General features: G+C 34.7%; 2 protein-coding genes across 6 annotated transcripts in view; one reads left to right on the top strand and one right to left on the bottom strand.

Annotated features, from left to right (window-relative positions):
• LOC106764658 (rust resistance kinase Lr10) overlaps positions 1-8,045 on the bottom strand; it is a 33,047-nt gene extending 25,002 nt beyond the window's left edge. The window contains exons 1-3 of the mRNA XM_014648974.2: positions 7,960-8,045; positions 7,281-7,334; positions 6,735-6,761 (exon numbers count right to left, since the gene is read on the bottom strand). The gene's annotated coding sequence lies outside the window, so the exon portion shown is untranslated. The remainder of the gene's footprint in view (positions 1-6,734; positions 6,762-7,280; positions 7,335-7,959) is intronic.
• LOC106764660 (rust resistance kinase Lr10-like) overlaps positions 1-17,244 on the top strand; it is a 31,102-nt gene extending 13,858 nt beyond the window's left edge. The window contains exons 1-4 of one of the 5 annotated variants that reach the window (XM_022782334.1): positions 8,175-8,681; positions 8,903-10,011; positions 10,147-11,214; positions 17,212-17,244. In XM_022782334.1, coding sequence (XP_022638055.1) covers positions 9,273-10,011; positions 10,147-11,214; positions 17,212-17,234 — 1,830 coding nt within the window. In that variant the 5' untranslated portion in view covers positions 8,175-8,681; positions 8,903-9,272 and the 3' untranslated portion in view covers positions 17,235-17,244. Of the gene's footprint in view, positions 8,682-8,902; positions 10,012-10,146; positions 11,515-17,211 lie in introns of those variants that run through there. The other 4 variants (XM_022782335.1, XM_022782332.1, XM_022782333.1 and 1 more) reach the window with 4 other exon arrangements.
• The last annotated feature ends 1,750 nt before the right edge of the window (positions 17,245-18,994 follow it).

Genomic DNA, 18,994 nt, shown 5'->3' on the forward strand with positions numbered 1-18,994 from the left:
GGTCATCTTCTATCACAATGTCCCACCTCTCATGGGGAATTGACATCTATAGTAGCCAAGATTGAGAGAGTTATAATAAGAGTGAGGAATCATTTAAGGATAAAGGTGAGGATACCTACCGTTGTGATGGAGACCTCTTTAGGATTAGAAGGATTCTCAATAATCAACCTAGTTCATAAATTTGTCACAAAGAAAGGACATCTTTCATACAAGATGAAAGTTCATGAAAACTCATGTCCTTTCATTGTGACAGTGAGTCCTATTACAAATGTTGTAGTACTAGGTTGGTTAACAAGTTGGTTTTGATTCTTAAACCCCATCTCAAACCTTATAAACTTCATTGGCTTAATGAAGATGGGGAAATGATAATAAACCAACAAGTGAAGATCAAGTTATCCATTGGAAAATATGAAGATTTTTTGTTTTTTGATGTAGTTCTTGTGGAAGCTTGTCATATTTTATTAGGGAGGACATGACAATTTGATAAGAAATCCACAAATAATGGCTTCACCAATGAAATAACCTTCACACACAAGGAGAGAAAGTTTGTGTTTCATCATTTAACATCGACCCAAAAGGTAGAGGATCAATTACAAATGAAAGGGTTATCCTTATTATGATCTTACCAATCATAAACTATAGTTTCTAGCCACGTTATTTTCTTTAAGGACAATCCAGTTTATTCACTTTCTTCCAACCTTACAAAGTTTGATCTCATTTGTATTGATTACTTTTTCCAAAAATGATGATAATGTTGTAAATAATTTTGAAATCGAGAATTACATGGATGATTTCAGTGCTACTACAACTCAAGATGTTCTGACGGCTTTCCATGCCTCTTGTGACGGCTTTCCATGCCTCTTGTAAGTTCACTCAATTACCAAGCTTTGTGTATTCATTTTATTCTTCTTCCTTTTGCTTCCTTCTTAAGCATGATTGATAAGTTGTTTGAGTCCTTGTCAAGAGGTTTTCCTTAATATATTTTGGCAACAAGCTACAAAAGAGGAACTTTCACCTTTGTATAAAATTACTAGTTGGGATTTGATATCTCTTTCTCTAGAAAACATGTCATTGGCTCTTGGTGGGTTTATAAAGTAAAAACAAAGTTGGATATGTTTGTTGACATTAAAATATTGTTTAATTGTTAAATGATTCTCTGAAGAATATGCATCTTACTATTGTTGACAATCTAACATATCCCATTGTTACTTGTCAAGATATTTCTTACATTATGCATTGTGTTAGTCAATATATTTCTTCTCTTGCTAGTGTATTTGGTAGTTGTTATCTGCATTTTTACATGTCTTCATACTGATTTTGAGGGTATTATCTTTCCCTCATCATCTTCCTTAGATTCATGTGTTTATTTTAATGCTTATTGGGTTAGTGGCCTTTCATATAATAAATCTACTATATAGGTTTTTTTTGCATATTTCTAGAAGTTTCTCTTATCTCTTAGAAGAGCACGAAACAAGATATTGTTTCTCGTTCCTTTACTAAAGTTTCTCTAATATCTATTGAGATAGCTTGATTGCATTGGCTTTTTTTCACACATATGTGTTTCTCTTCGGGATGGCAATGGGTCGGGTCGGGCACGGATAGTGTCTACCCATAACCCGACCCGCAAGTACAAAATCATACCCGTACCCACCTCGCTACCCGTTAGATACCCGTATAAAAAAAAAAACCTGTGGATTTTTTCTAACCAGTGTATACCCGTTGGATACTCGTTTTCGAACTTCCTTTAGTCCAAATTCTGGCCCAATACTTTATTATCCTTTCTTGTTCAAAATCAAAACTCAATAACCCTAGGCCTTCACTTCAAAGAGAGCAACAATCACCTCCTCCATTCGCAATAGCTACCCTCCGTTGCGTCCTCCTTCCACTAAACCCTTCTTAACTCTCATCAAACAAACTTTCATTCATTTCCAGTTGCATTCATCAACATGCCCAACTCCAAAACGCCAGACCCCAATGTTGTTTTGATCCCATCCAATACGGTTTCCGATGGGTCACGTGAACCTCCCTGCCTCAAAACGCATCGGTGGCCCTCGCTAGTGCTGCACCTAGACGTCGTCACCGCGACGTTCTTCGGCCTCTTCTTCCTCTTCTTCGGCCTCGTCTTCCTCTTCTTCGTCCTCGTCTTCACTTTCCTGAGGGACTCACTCGTTGCCTCAGGCCGCCAGACGCTGAACCTCTCCGCTTCCGATCCGCTTCGACGCCTCCACATTTCGGCGGCTATTGAGGCCGAACAACCGCATGTGATGGAGCAAGGATTTAAAGTATGTGACGGCGCTGCAGCTAACAAGAAGAAATGAGGGCACCTCTTTTTTCTTTATTCTCAAGAAGAAAACCCTAAAAAAAATTGGGCTTTGACCCATTTTTACAGTAGATTGAAACCTAATTCAACAATTAGAATAATTAAAATTATAATTTTATTTTGGTTTAAACCATTTAGACATCCCTATTTTCGTTCGGTCCTTCCACTTTGGTCCCCTTCTTTTAAACTTTCCAAATTGAGTCCTCATAATTGCTAATTTGAAGCAATTCAGCCCCTACTGTTAAAAATGGTTAACTGCCGTTTAAATATTGATGACATGGTATTATAAATGAATTTTATATTAAAAATTATTAATAAATATTTGTGTAATCAGAATTTTATAAGGACAAAGTGGGAATAAGAAACATTTTTTTCTTCCTCCACATTCTCGTTCTTGCGTCTCAAATTTCCATGTCAAAAAATCATTCTCAAGACTCTGACTTCTCCCTGTCCTTCCCAAGAACTAGTGCAGGAAGCAAAGCACAGTCGCACAACGTAAGCAATACTGTAACAGTAACATAAGCAACAAAATCCTCTCACAACAAGACGACAAGCCTTTGAATTTTATATAAAATGGAAGCCTTCTCTAATAAACATCTAAAAACTTTTTCCAAAATAAGAAATACTTTTGTTGTATAAAAATAATCAGTATTTTATACTTTCAACATTAAACTTGATGGTTTTAGCTAAGGTGTAGCGGGAGATTCTGCAGAAAAAAACAGTGACATAATCTAACCTTACTTCTCTATGTTTTTCTTACCGGGAAATTAATTCCCACTCCCTCCAAAAGGAATTCTTAAAAGGGTATCGAAATGATACTTAAAAATCTTGAAAAGTTGTTTGCACACCGAAACAACACTAAAATTAGCTACCTTCGCAGCCGTAATGCAGCATGTTGACCAAATTAAGGAAACAAAATAGAAATAATACTAGATTAGCTTTCACTTACTGATCCAAGTCGATCACTTTTTCACAAGTAGAATTATGGAGAGACGAGGTTGAAGAGGTAGTAAAACATGAGTCTGCATCTTCCATCATTTTCTTCTTTAAGCAAAACCACCACTTGTTGTCTTCTCCCCTCTCGTGATATAGAGCTCTAAGGATAAGACTAACATTCAGGGCCAAAGACAGTACCAGCAAGTGCCTCAAGGCAAACAGAGATGGAACTGCAACCATTTTCAAGCAAAACACAAAGCACTAGAAAACTAAAATGAAAACAGAATAGAGGAACAGCTTGGAATGAACAGTGGCTGATATGGTCCACGTTTTATAGTGTTGGCAATCACTAAGACCTATTAAAAAAAATGGTAGCAATTAAAGAGGTAGAGTGACAAGTTTATGGTAGAGATGTTAAAAGTTAGAGGTTTGGGTCGGTGGTAATACAAAAGTATCTGTATGAAACGGAAAAGATTGAACTAAAAAACAGGGAAATGAAGAATCAGTGACATAACAAAATCGCAGAAACCTAAACAGAGAAAACCAATTCGCCATCACATATTTGTCTTCTCCACTATCGCACAACCAATAACATGTTCTTTTCTGCCAGATCGCAAGATTCAATCTCCTCCACGCTCCAACTGCAATCACTGAAACTACCGCTCCCCACCATCATTGGACCAGTAAAGCCAAACCAGAAAAACCCAAAACCCCCCAAATCTGGCCACAACAGAAACCTTCAAAAAGCATCCAGAGCACCACCGTGAATCTCCATCCACCTCCTCCAAGCTAGAATCCCAATCGCGACCTGTAAGGGAAACCACCTTCAAGGTTTTTGCATTCCCAATTCAAAGAACCAAAACGCAACCATGGAAATTTGAGACGCAAGAGCGAGAATGTGGAGGAAGAAGAAAGTCTTTCTTATTCCCACTTTGCCCTTCTAAAATCCTGATTACACGAAATATTCATTAATAATTTTTAATATAAAATTCATTTATAATGCCACGTCATCAATACCTAAACAGCTGTTAACCATTTTTAATGACAAGGGCTGAATTGCTTCAAATTAGCAATTTTGAGGACTCAATTGGAAAAGTTTAAAAGAAGGGGACCAAAGTGGGAGGACTGAACGAAAATAGGGACGCCTAAATGGTTTAAACCTTTTTATTTTTTAAACAGAAAACCTATTAGTTAAATTATAATTTTATTTTTTAAACGGGTAACGGATACCAGCGAGTATGGATAATGTGATACTCGAATCCGACCCGTTAACAAGCAGGTATTAAAATACCTGCTACCCGCGAGTACCTCTTACCCACGGGTACTAAATACTCGAAGTGGATTTTATTCGTGAATACCCACATGTACGAGTTATTAGGCCAAGTCCTATGTATTGGGATAACAAGAATGCTATTCCAATTTCTCACAATTCAATCTTTCATTCAATTTTTCATGAGTGCACAAAGGATATTAAAATTAATTGTCATTTTACTTATCATCTTTTCCACATGAAACTATTATATTTGGGTATTATCGTTTCATTTACTCATATATAATGACTTTATTTACAAAACATCGATTAAATTCATTTTTTGACAGATAAATTATTTATATTTCATATTAACACAGTTTAAAAAAATTATTATTATTATTATTATCATTATTATTCTTATTATTATTATCATATATATATATATATATATATATATAGTTAAAGATAATTTAACTTTTATTTTAATTTAATATTTATGTTTTTATTAGGTTTAATATCTATTTTGATTCCTTGGTTTGTAGGGTCGGTTCAAAGTGGTCCTTCTTTTTCTCAAACGTTCACTAACATCCTACTTTTTGCAAAAACGGTGCACGTTAGTCCTTTTTGCTTACGACGTTAAATTTGCTAAAGGCAGAGCTGCCCAACTGACAAAAATCTGATGAGTTGTACAATTTTGGTTGATGTGTTAAATTGAATTGTTGATTCATCCAGAAAGCAAAGTGATTCATGATTGTTGTTCCCAAATTTAAAAGCAAAGTTAGGGGTTGTTCCCAAAATCAAAGGTTAGGGTTCTTGGAGATTCATGGTACTGTTGTTCTCAAATTTAATAGCAAAGGATTAGGGTTAGAGATAGCTTCTTCACAAAGTTGTTCTTCCTGTTCGAAGGCAACGGGCAAAGAAGGATTACAATTAAGAAGCCCTAAATTCGAAAGTCTAAGAAAAGTTCCTAATATTTACTGGTTTCCTTCTTCTTCTTCTTTGGTGGTGCTGAAGAAATCCCAATTAAGAATCCTAAATTTGCACACTGGGACCAACCCCAAAATTATCAACCCTAATGGTTTCTAGAAATCTAAAATTGGGAAAATACTCTAATTAAAACCCTAAAATTGGAAATTAGTTTATAAAACCCTAAAGGGAAAAAAATCCCTAATTAGTTTTCATCACCAATTTGTTTTTCTTGGCGATTTGGCGTGCTAGCACCACTGTTTTCTACTTCGTTTATGTTCTGCGTCGTGCAATGGAGGTTAAGCTTATTCTTCCTTTCATTCATTGTCACGGTGGTTATAAGTGTTTTGCGTTGCAGCAATGGTGACTTTCCGTTGTTTTGGTTCTTCTTGCTCGTTGCCACCATGGTGGAGGAAACCGTCTTCGTCTTCTCCCTGTTCTCGACACCGAGATTGATCGCTTCAGTTAATCCTAATTTTAGGTTAACCTTAACTTTTAAATATTTCACGTCCTTTTAAATTATTTTATTTTAACACATATAATGAAGTCACAGTGTCACCACAACCAAAACTGTACAACTCATCAGTTTTGTGCCAGCTGGGCAGTTCTGCCGTTAGAAACTTTAACGTCATAAGCAAAAAGGACTAACATGCACCGTTTTTGCAAAAAGTAGGATGTTAATGAACTTTTGGTAAAAAAAAAGGAGGATCAATTTGCACCGTTTTTACAAAAAATAGGATGTTAGTGAATTTTTGAAAAAAAGAAGAACCAATTTGAACCGACCCTACAAACTGAAGGATCAAAATAGGTATTAAACCTTTTTATTAGGTTTTGTATCTTTAGAATTCCTACCTCTATTACTTTTCTTTTCCTTTTTCAAGAATTCTTATCCTTTTGTTTCATTGTTCTCAATTAGCTCTATTACAAATCTCCGCAAAATATTTTATAACTATATAATATATACGAATTTGAAATTTTGATTAAAAATCATTAAAATTCATATTTTATAAATCTTCGGAAAGCACAATATTAGACACATCAATTAAATATTTGAAGGAGAGAAGAAATTTCAAAATGGAGGGGAAAACAATTTTAAAATAGAAAACCAACGTAAAAAAATCAAATATCAATTAAGAGATCATAAATATAATTAAACATGAAAAACGTATATTATTTAATATGATAGTTATGTAGAATCATTAGTTGTTGGTATTACGTGACAATTCAAACATAGGTAATCCAAAGAGGTAGAATTCTTACCTTCTAACCTCGAAAGTTTCCACCCTCCTATTCAGTCAAAAAAGGAAGAGAGTATCAATATCAGAGAATCACAACACGACAAGGAAGAGTACTTAAAAAGGTTATGATCATACTGTCTAAATGCTTTTATTTCTGTTTGAAACCAAACAATGTTTTACATAATGCATACATAATGCAGGTAAACTATAAAAGGCTGATGAATTAGAAAACATTTAGTTAATAGAGTGATATTTTATGGATATAATGTGGAATGGTAATCTATAAACATACGAAACTTAGTTTTAATAGATAAAAGGCCTTCAGTGTTCACTTGTATTTTCCGAAAATATTTTAGAAGTGTAAAAATAAATATATATAAAACTCTTTCGAGGATCAAACATATAAATATATTAAAACTAAAAAGATTATTTTTTTTGTGTAATAATTTATATATTTAAAAAAAATAAAATGACTTTTAGTAAGAATGAAATAAAAATATTTAATTTTTAAATTATGATAAACTCGAAATTTAATTAAAATTAAAAACAGAAAGCCTGTACGTCATACCTTCATTTGGGCATCGAAGCGTGTGGCTGGAAGAATTGAAATAGCAGTCATCAGCTGCACAATACAATAGAATACAAATATGAAGAATTAATATAACAATAATATCATTTAATTAATAAAAAAAATTAGATTACATCTACTGAATTAAAAAATATAAAAATGTTAAATACAAACAATTATTTTAATAATAATGAAGTAAAAATATTTAATATTTAAGGTTAAATATGTTTTTAGTTCCTATACTTTGGGACGATTTTAGTTTGAGTCCCTCTTTCAAATTAAGGTATAATTTAGTCCTTCAACTTTAGAAAACTCTGATTTTAGTCTTTTTTTTATCAATTTCTTTTAACTTTATTTGATTTTAGTCTTTTTTATCAATTTCTTTTAACTTTATTTGTTGTTTCAAACACGTTTCTTAGTTAACATTGAATCAAAAATGTGTCAAAACAGTGTAAACAATCCAAATTCTATAATGAAACGTGCTTGAAACAGCAAATAAAGTTAAAAAGTTTTGATAAAAAAGACTAAAACCAGAGTTTTCTAAAGTTACTAAATTGTATTTTAGTTTGAAAGAAGGACTAAAACCACAATGGTCCTAAAGGACTAAAAACATATTTAACCCTAATATTTAAATTTGAAATTTAATTAGAATAAAAGCATAAAGGCTGAAGTGCCTTACGGATGCATTGAAACGTGTGGTTGGAAGAATTAAAAGAGCAGCGCTGAGGAGCTCCACAATGATCAGCACAGGCGAAAGGAGTCCATGAAAGCTGAAATCCATAAAGTAGCGCTTTGTGTATGATGGCATAGGAATATTTATTTGCGTCCAAACCCCACCAAGATGTGGGAGCAACCAGCTTTACTCTACAACCAACTTCTATGTCCTCTGCTAATAGGCCACCGACAGCCATAGCGTATATGTAACCTTTGGACTCCCAATTCACGCATCCACCAGCACTCACATACTTAGGGTTCCCACTCACTTCATGACTACAATTCAAAATCACTATATACTCGTACAAAAACTTATCACCATCAACATACCAAGGATAGGACCTATAATAACGGTAAGGACGCAAGGCGTAAGAATCAGTGATGTAAGTGAAATTGTACGGAGACAAAGAATAGCGAGGAAGGGAGGAGCAGTTTGTGGGTTGAAGTCCAGGATCCACCACTCGGATTGTGAAATTATTGTAGTCGATGGCCTCTACACGAAATGTTCCAGAGAACAGAGATAACAGCGTTATATTGTTTTCACAAGATAACTCATACCGACCGCACACTTTTGGGTCTCCTTTCAATCGGAATGGATAAGATATGTTGGTGATTTTGCCACAGGAAGAGACGGGGCAACCATCTTCTCCGTCAATTTGGTGAAGTAGAAATACTAACACTATCAAGGTTCTCTCTCTCCACATCCTCACGCCTAATCTTTTTTCTCTTTCTAAATTAGTTATAACATAAAACAAAATGAGTTAAATTCTAAAGCTAGTTTGTTACTTTACTAGGGGTTTCCGTGTCTTTCTATAAGTGTTGGGTAGTTTTTTAGATTCAACTAGTGTTGTTATTGTCACATGTACTAATTAGCCTTTGACTTGAATTTTCTGTGTTATTACGCGTAGAAGATAAAGGAGAACGTGAATATGAGGAATTTGACTCACTATACCCAAGCTTCCAGTTGGACTTGTGTGGCTGTGAATTTCGAAGAATTTGTATGAGTGTGACTCTCACTGAATTACTGTTTGGGGGAGTCAATTCCTGGAACTTAATAATATGTACGCACCTTAGACATTGATATAATTATATATATATATGACACCCACCTAATTAAGGGATTTCATTTTTCCTATAAAAGATATTTTTTGAAAACGCAGACTTTGACTCATGACAAATCATAAGTCTTTTTTATCTTTTCTATGTGGTTTCGGCTTATGATACTAGTTAGAAGTTTTAGCGTAAACTGAAAGAGGCACTCAGCTTGGTTTGTTAAACATGATGGCAAGTGTGTTGCTCCTCCAACGTGATTCTTTATTGATGAAGCTATCGCTAATGCTTATTCTTATCAGAAGTGGCAGCGCTCATAACGAGTGCCACGAGGAAAACTTGTCTTGTGGGCCGAACGAACCCCTTATCAGATTTCCCTTCCAACTCGTAAAGGAGATGAAGGAGCCATGCAGTTATCCCCGTCTTTGTCTTTCTTGTACTGAAAATAATCAGACCATGCTTCTGCTTCCAACGATCAAACTCCAAGTCAAAAATATATTCTACGAAGATCAGGAAATAGTCTTAACTGACCCGGAAAACTGCTTGTTCAACAAGTATATGCAAATAACCAATTTTGTTCAGAGTTACCAATTTGAATTATACGATACAAACTTGAGCTTCTTCAATTGTACTTCAGCTGGGCATCGACACGTCCGCTACCGCTACAGGGAAGACTCGTATTCCCAAGATTTGGTCTCCTGTCCGATTTTCATTTCTGATTCTTTTGAAAGTGTCCTCGAATTAGATCTAACATCCTGTACCAAGATGTTCGACATCCCTTCGCCAATCCTTTTCACCGACGGGTATCCCTTGTATTTGAGATGGTTCAAACCAAATTGTTCTGAGTGCGAAGCTAAAGGCAAGAGATGTAAATGGAAGACCAACAACGACACAGGAGACATCGAATGTTTTGAATGCACACGAAAAAGAATTCACGTTCCTAAATCTCTTATTTTTGCTACTACAGGTCATATCAAACTCTTACACGTTCAATTTTTAATATTGTTTTGTTCCTTTTTTCCTAGAAATTTGAATGCTAACAAGTGAATAAATAAAGCTTTCTCTTTTCTTTTCTAAATGAAGTCTCCAACCGCTATTGTAGGTTCGATCTTTTTGGGGCTGGTGGTCACAGCTGTCTTTATGAGCATTCTCTATTTTAGGGAAAAACAAGAAGATCAAGCAAGAGTGGACAAGTTTTTAGAGGACTACAGGGCAGAAAAGCCTGCAAGATTCACCTACGCCGACCTTAAAAGAATCACCAATGGCTTTAAGGAAATGTTAGGAGAAGGAGCTCATGGGGCTGTGTTCAGAGGTAAACTTTCCAGTGAGATATCCGTGGCTGTGAAGATCCTCAACAATACAGAGGGAGAAGGGAATGAGTTCATCAATGAAGTGGGAATTATGGGCAAAATCCATCACATCAACGTGGTGCGCTTGCTTGGCTTCTGTGCAGAAGGACTCCATCGTGCTCTTGTCTACAATTTCTTTCCAAACGGTTCCTTACAAAGCTTCATATTTCCACCAGAAGACAAGGACCATTTCCTTGGCTGGGAGAAGCTTCAACACATTGCTCTTGGTATAGCTAAAGGGATTGAGTATCTTCATCAAGGTTGCAATCATCCCATTATTCACTTTGACATCAATCCTCACAACGTGTTACTTGATGACAACTTCACTCCAAAAATATCTGATTTTGGCTTAGCCAAATTGTGTTCCAAGAATCCNAGTTTGGTGTCCATGACAGCTGCTAGGGGAACCTTGGGATACATTGCACCTGAAGTCTTCTCTAGAAACTTTGGAAACGTATCTTACAAGTCTGATATTTACAGTTATGGAATGTTGTTGTTAGAAATGGTTGGTGGGAGGAAGAATGTGGACATGTCTTCTCCAGAAGATTTCCATGTTCTGTACCCTGATTGGATCCATAACCTGGTTGATGGAGATGTTCATATCCATGTTGAGAATGAAGATGATTTTAAGATTGCAAAGAAACTAGCAATTATTGGGCTTTGGTGCATACAGTGGCAGCCAGGGAATCGTCCATCCATAAAATCTGTGATACACATGCTAGAAACTCAAGAGGAAAACCAGATTGCCGTGCCTCCTAATCCATTTCACTCAACAACTTCCACAAAAGTTAAGGGACCCATTTCGACAAGACGACCTTTGCATTTGGAAGTGATTGAAGAATGATTTACACCGAAAAAATAATCTTTCAACTTGTACGAAATTTATAGAAGATGAAAGTTTGAGACATTAAAGCAAACAAGTTATATAACAAAATTAGTAAAATTGAACTCCAGAGCTCGTTTGTAACTTTACTAGGGGTTGCCATGATCTTTCCATTAGTGTTGGTACTTTTAGAGATTCAACTAGTGACTTTGTTGGTGCTTTTAATATTTTTAATTTTGTTCCTAATGCAATTTTTGCTGACGCTCTCACAACAATCCGTATTTAACTTTCCCGTTTGAATGATTTAATTCATTATGGTTGGAATGCTACTCACCTATTGCGGTTCAAGCTTTTCATTCCAACTTTAAGGTCGCTTGGAAGATTAAGAAGATGGAATAAATTCAAGTGGATAAATGGTTTTATGGATTTTAAAACTTCTTATAGTTGATAATTAGTTAATGTACCATATTTGATTTTCTTTGGTGAAATTCTTTATCCTTTTTGTTTTCAGGAGGTATTTTAGGAATAGATTTAGCCTTTCGGAATATGATTGGTGAGTGTTGTTGATATGCCAAACATAGTTAGAAACAACATTCATAGTGATGCAAAACATGTTTTTTATATAAAAAAGGACAATTATATTTTCACAATATTTTTTGATAACTTTTTTAATAACAGGATACGTGTCATTGTTTTATTGATCTATTTGATTTTGTGTTTAAAAAATATTTAAAACAAACCAATCATAAACTGTCACGTATATATTGTCAAAAAATTGTTAAAAAAATGTTATTAAAAAAAGTTTTTTCTATAAAAAAAATAAAGAACAGTTTTAGATAGATTTAAGTACTTAATGAAAGAAAATAAACACAGAACTAAGTATGTAATTGTAAGGGAATAGACTACTTGAAAAATTTGAACTAAAAATGAAGTTTCTGACGAGAGACATCAAAATAAATTTCACTGGCCACACCCATCAACGTTACAAACTTCGAGAATAATATTCAAATATCCTATTTGTTAACCTTTATTTGATAAATATTTTACACTATAAATTACGCATATATAATATCTAAAACTACTTTCTTGACGACCCACTTATTTACGAGTAATGATATGTGTCCATTAAACAATTTTCTCTTAATGTAACTTACGTCACAATTTTCAGAAAACCTTATCTTTTATTTTACTTTATGATTTTTGTCGAACTCAGCTTTACACACTTTTTCTCAAAGTATTTAATTGGATGATGATATTTAGACAATATTTTTTTGACAACATTTGAACATTTATTGATTACATGTAAATCTGTGATTGTTCCTAAATTAGTCCACAATCAATAATAATAATCATAAACACTATTATGAAGTAATTTAGGATCAATCACAGATTGACACGTAATCAATGTTCAAATGTTGTCAAAAAAATATTGTCTAAATATCATTATCCTATTTAATTTCCTAACTTATTTATTTCTCCTTATTAAAAATCTTGGCCAACTATTTTTGATAAATGGACCACGACTACTTTTCTTTTTCTACATTAGTGTTAAGTTTATTTTGTGGTTTCATTTGTATACAATATAAATATACTTTTACCAAATTACCCCAAATATATTCATTGGGAAATGTGCTTAGTTTTTAGACAAGTATAGTTTAAGAAGTTGAAATTTGATTATAATATTTTGTACTTATAATTAGTCTTTGGCTTTGGCTTGAATTTTCTGTGTTGTTACGCGTAGAAGATAAAGGAGAACGTGAAGACGATGAATTTGACTGACTATACCCAAGCTTCCATCGCACAGTTGGACTTTTGTAGCTGTGAATTTCGAAGAATTTGTATGAGTGTGACTCTCACTGAATTATTGTTTTGGGGAGTCAATTCCTAGAACTTAACATGCACGTACCTTGACATTGATAGAATTAAATGTATGCTAATATATTTATGACACCCACCTAATTAAGGGATTTTATTTTTCCTATAAAAGATATTTTTTGAAAACGCAGACTTTGACTCATGAGAAATCATAAGTCTTTTTTTTATCTTTCCAGTGGTTTGTGCATATGATTGAAAAAGTAAAACTATAAATGAAAAGTGTTAGCATAAACTATAGAAAAATGATAGACTAACACTACTAATTTTGCATATATACCTATGACACCATGACGTGAATTTTAAATTTAATAATTGAACTAAAATTTCTTGAGATGACACATTCACATTACAAGAAAATTACTTAATAACAACTTGAGAACAAAAATAATTATTTATTATATTAGTTAAATTAGCATTATTTTTAAACTAAATATTACATCTAAAATAATTCTATTGTTATAGAAAATTTATAATTAGATTATAAATCAAATTCTAAATTAATTGTTACAAAAGTTTTATTAGTTTCTAGATCAGTTTCTTTTAATATTAGAGACTAATAAACTAATAATATAAGTAGTTAAAATCCTAGTAATTATCAACTAATCATTGATAAAATTTGTAAGATGTATGTATCATACATGTTCGAGTACATATCGATTACTCATGTTTTGATATACTTGGTTCTTCTGGTATGATTTGGCATTATGACGACTTGACTGACTACATGTCAATCAATTAGGATCGACTTCTAAGAACGTTGGCAAAGTTGACTTATCTTAAAACCGTGTTTAAGGTATGATTAAGAGACTAGTTAATCAAAGGCAAGTCAAGGTAACTAGCTATATTAATCGGGCTTATCCATGTAAAAAATAAATAAACAATAATATAAATAACACGGTACACAAAATATATGGACTACATTAATTAATTACAACATTTAATATTATCTTACACACTTAGCTTACTTAAGTGTCAAAATATCACTAGTTCAAAACCACTGTTTAACGTTGGTTAATTTGGGCTTTTAACGTTAGACAGGTAACCGACGTCTTTGCGGGTGATGTTAATAAGACGTCGGACTACAAATAACCGATGTCTATATAGACGTTGGTTGCTTGTACACAAACGTCTATATCCACATCCATTGGGAGTCAAGGGACATTTATATACACGTCATAGTGGGTACACCCGACGTCTATGTCGACGTTGGATGCCAAAATCACCAACGTCTATAGGCGCTGGACATTTTGTGCACTGTAACTCATTGGACGTCTGTTTGTGCACTGATAGACGTCTACTGGATATTATAGACGTTAGGCATTGCATTAATAGACGTCTACTCAGTTTGTTTTTTAAAAAAATTAATTTATTTTTACAACAAAACCACACCTGAAATACAGAAAATTGTCCCAGAACAGTATACTATAATATAATTATGCGTTTCAAGTAAAGAAAGTTGTACTTAATAAAAAAAACAATCCAAAACTATCAAACTATAAACTTAAAGTATGTCTTGTGTAATGTTGAACAACAACATAATCCTAGTTCCATCTTTGCAGAAGATAAGTTGTCTACTCTTGCCTTATCTGCCTAATTGTGTCATCTAGTATAGGAGCTGCACTATTGAAGCGCTACAAAATCAAGAAAGATTATGGTTTCTTATATGTTCTAAGATTTGGAAATGATTTGTAATGTATAGAAGGTAAGCATCATTACCTCATTCCATTCATCAGTAATGACAGCTCGAACAATGCTCTTAATCCAAGACATGACATAGTAGTCACATTCCCAAGAATCTAGCTGCTTGTTACACTAAAATGACAAACTAAATGGTCAAGAATTTACATCATTCAATAACAGAAAATGAATTATAGTTATAAATGACTTACAACCTTTGGATACAAAACTTGAACTAGTTGACCTCGAGATTTACCCATAACTCTATTTAGATTGAAAACACAAAGTAATATTAATATAATTATATTTAGGATAAAAATTTAAGGTGAACATGAAATTCAAAGTCATTTTTGGAGAAACACGTACCCTTAAAGCATGCTTCTCAAGTCATTTTTCATCTTCCTGTGCAGCGAACAAAACCATACAATTATACCTTGTTTGGGACCGATGACCATCAGCTGCCAGTGAGACCTATCATGAATCATAAATAGTTAGTAAACTAATTAAGTATACTTTAATGAACTTTTACATAAAACAATACATACCCATCAATTTATGGTACAAGGTATACGTTTCTGTTTGACTGAGCCATCCATGTTTGCAAATAATGTTGTTTGGTTTCAAGTGTGTTACCAGAATGTTGAATGGTCTCAGATTCAACAAATCCGTACATGGAAGACCGACTTTGGTCTACAATGACTGTGTCCATGTACCTAAAACAACAAAATTAAGTTGTTAGAAACTAGGAATGTAAATAAAACTAACATGGAAGACAAAATTAACTATCTTACATGCACCATAGTTGAAGGATGGAAATATTCAACATCTTGTCTCCTGCAGTGATCTCCGATACATCATTGAATGTGATATATACTGGCAAATGGGGTCCGAGACCAAGTACTCTCAAATCGTAGTATATTAGTATTGATCCCTTGTTGAACCTGGGTAATTTTGACATTAATTTTGATATAAGATCATCCTCCGCTTCAGCCATGTCATCACTTTCAGGTATGACTGACTCATGCATGGGCTACTCGTGAGGACGTGTGAACTAAAGATAAGAATTTGAAAGTTATAATTAAGTATTATACAAAAATTTAACATACAAATACTAACGATAAAAATATTATACCTGTTATGTAGCAATGTGTGTCATGATGAATGATCTAGGCCAGGCTATAAATGTTCCTATGGCCTCCCCCACAAACTGAACTTTTATAGTAGGTACAGGCACCTGAGCCTGAGGATCCCGAACCTCGTCAATCATGACATGCACGTGGTCGGGTGATATGGGAACACCATGAATAGTGTGTCCTCCCTGAAGTACTCGTCCGACAGGCACAATGTGTGGGGGATCCCCATCAACCAACAACTCATACTAACCATTGTAGTCAGTAGGCTCTATAGCAAAGCATGATCCTCTAGTGCTGACACGAGGTGGTGTGGGAGTTTCAATGGGCACACCCAGGGAGCCCTGCGTCATGGATTGCAACTTCTCTTCAAGCGCTCTTTGTATTTCTTTTTGTTCCTGTAGCTACTTCATGAATTGTTGCTCCATTTTTTGCATGCTTTGGCGAAGTCTTTCCTCCCACTGAAGATCCATTTGCCTCAGTGCCTCCTGACTCATTGATTGAGTGCTTTTTTGTGCAGGGCCAAAGTAGTCACGAAGACCAATCGTCCCAAGAACTCCACGTACATGTCCTATGTGCTCTGGCTTTCCAATGGTCATTGTTAGAATGTCGTCTCTACCTTGGCCAGTAAATGTTCCTTGTGTCTGTTGCTCAACCAACTCATCCTGCACATAATAAAAAACTTTTTTACTTAAGACATGCTATGATAAATACACTATCAAACAATGTTTAGAATTTGAACTTACAATTCTCTGTGAGATCAATATAGCTGAGGCAGATGTCATGTTCCCATCGAATTTTGTCCCAGCAGCTTTCCACAGCTCGTACCTAGTAGGTGCAGGTGCTAGGTCGGGGGATTCAAGCCCCAACTCATCCGCTCGAGTCTTTTTATTTTCTTCTCGAGTTTCGCATAACCACCTCGTGATAACAACTGTGGTGCATCATTAAGCTTTTGCCTTTCTTGGGCGACTAACATTTTACTCTGTAAAACCATGTAAATTCATAACTGTAAAATCATAATAAAATCCTTTAAGACTTTGTAGATGTTAAGATACATACCTTCCATTTCTCAATCTCTCTTGATGCACGAAATAGTGCCCACTCTTCCTTTGTGAAGGAATAATGCTGACCTAGATTCTCATTTTGTTTGTGTCCATAGATATACAAACGTGTCAGCCTTGTCTTGAAATCCCTTCATCTGGTACATATATGCGATAACACTTTCTTTCCCATCTCAATTGTGTTTGGAATATCATACTTTAGTTGGAAATCCACTACAGTTAAGGGACCCATTTCGACAAGACGACCTTTACATTTGGAAGTGATTGAAGAATGATTTACACCGGAAAATAATCTTTGAATGTGAACAAAATTTATAGAAGATGAAAGTTTGAGACATTGAACCAAACAAGTTATATAACATAAAATATCAGTTAAATTAAACTCCAGTGCTAGTTCGTAACTTTACTAGGGGCTGCTGATCTTTCTATTATACTATTGGTACTTTTAGAGATTCAACTAGTGACTTTGTTGGTACTTTTAATATTTTAAATGTTGTTACTTATGCAATTTTTGCTGGGGGCTCTCACAACAATGATCCCTATTGAACTTTCCCATTTAAAATGATATAATTCATTATGGTTGGAATGTCACTCACCTGTTTTTGTTTCAAGCTTTTTATTCCAACTTTAAGGTGGCTTGGAAGATTAGAAGTAGATGGAATACATACAAGTGGATAAATGGTTTTATAGATTTTAAAACTTCTTATAGTTGATAATTAGTACCATATTTGATTTTCTTTGGTGAAATTTTATCCTTCTGTTTTCAGTGTTAGGTCAATTATTACTGATGAAGAACTTCTGGACTCAACACAGGATCAGGAAAACATTGATAGGGAGAATTGTTGGGTTTATCGAGGAAGAGTTTCCTAGTGGGTTACACAAACACCAATTCATCCGAGTCTAACCATATAAAGGATTGACACCACTCTTTACCCAAAATCTTAAGGCAATGGGTTAATGGGTCTTTCATCTTATATAGTACTCTACTTTCTCATTTCTATCCAATGTGGGACTTAGACTTACACTTGAATTCCCAACAATCTCCCCCTCAACGGAGAGTCCCTTCCACATAGGTACACTTCCCCTCCAGCGGAAACATTCACAACCAACCACAACCACGAGTAGCCTTTTCCAACCGATCCAACCACCCTTTATCTTAACAGGTTGCTTACCTGAATACCCTTTGTCAGGAAGACTTTCGGTATAGGGATCATTATACTCGTCTTAGCCGGTCACCAAGACAAACCATCGACTCTGATACCACTGTTAGGTCTATCGAGGAGGAGTTTCCCAGTGGGTTACACAAACACCAATAACATCTAAGCTCAACCATATAAAGGATTGACACGACTTTTTACCCAAAACCTTAAGGCAATAGGTTAATGGGTTTTTCATCTTATATAGTACTCTACTTTCTCATTTCTATCCAATGTGGGACTTAGACTCACACTTGGATTCCCAACAGTCCCTCAAGGGTGAGTCCCTTTCACATAGGTACACTCCCCCTCTAGCGGAAGCATTCCCAACCAACCACAACCATGAGTAGCCCTTTCCAACGGATCCAACCGATGTTTATCTTAACGGGTTGCTTACCTGAATACCCTTTGTTAGGAAGACTTTCGATATAGGGATCATTATACTCGTCTGAGCTAGTCACCAAGACAAACCATCGGCTCTAATACCATTATTGGGTCTATGGAGGAGGAGTTTCCCAGTGGGTTACACAAACACCAATAACATCTGAGCCCAACCATATAAAGGATTGATGCCACTCTTTAACCAAAACCTTAAGGCAATGGGTTTATGGGCGTTTCATCTTATATAATGCTCTGCTTTCTCATTTCTATCCAATGTGGGACTTAAACTCACACTTGGATTCCTAACAATCTTGTTGGGAGGTTTAACTCACACACATATACACATAGATCTCAAAACTAGTAAGATATTGTCTGCTTTGGGCCAAGCCCTCACGGATTTGCTTTTAGTACCACTCCAAAAGGTCTCTTACCAATGGAGGTATCTTGTGTGTATATAA

Source organism: Vigna radiata, chromosome 6 (genome assembly GCF_000741045.1).
Source record: "Vigna radiata var. radiata cultivar VC1973A chromosome 6, Vradiata_ver6, whole genome shotgun sequence".
NCBI lineage: Eukaryota > Viridiplantae > Streptophyta > Magnoliopsida > Fabales > Fabaceae > Vigna > Vigna radiata.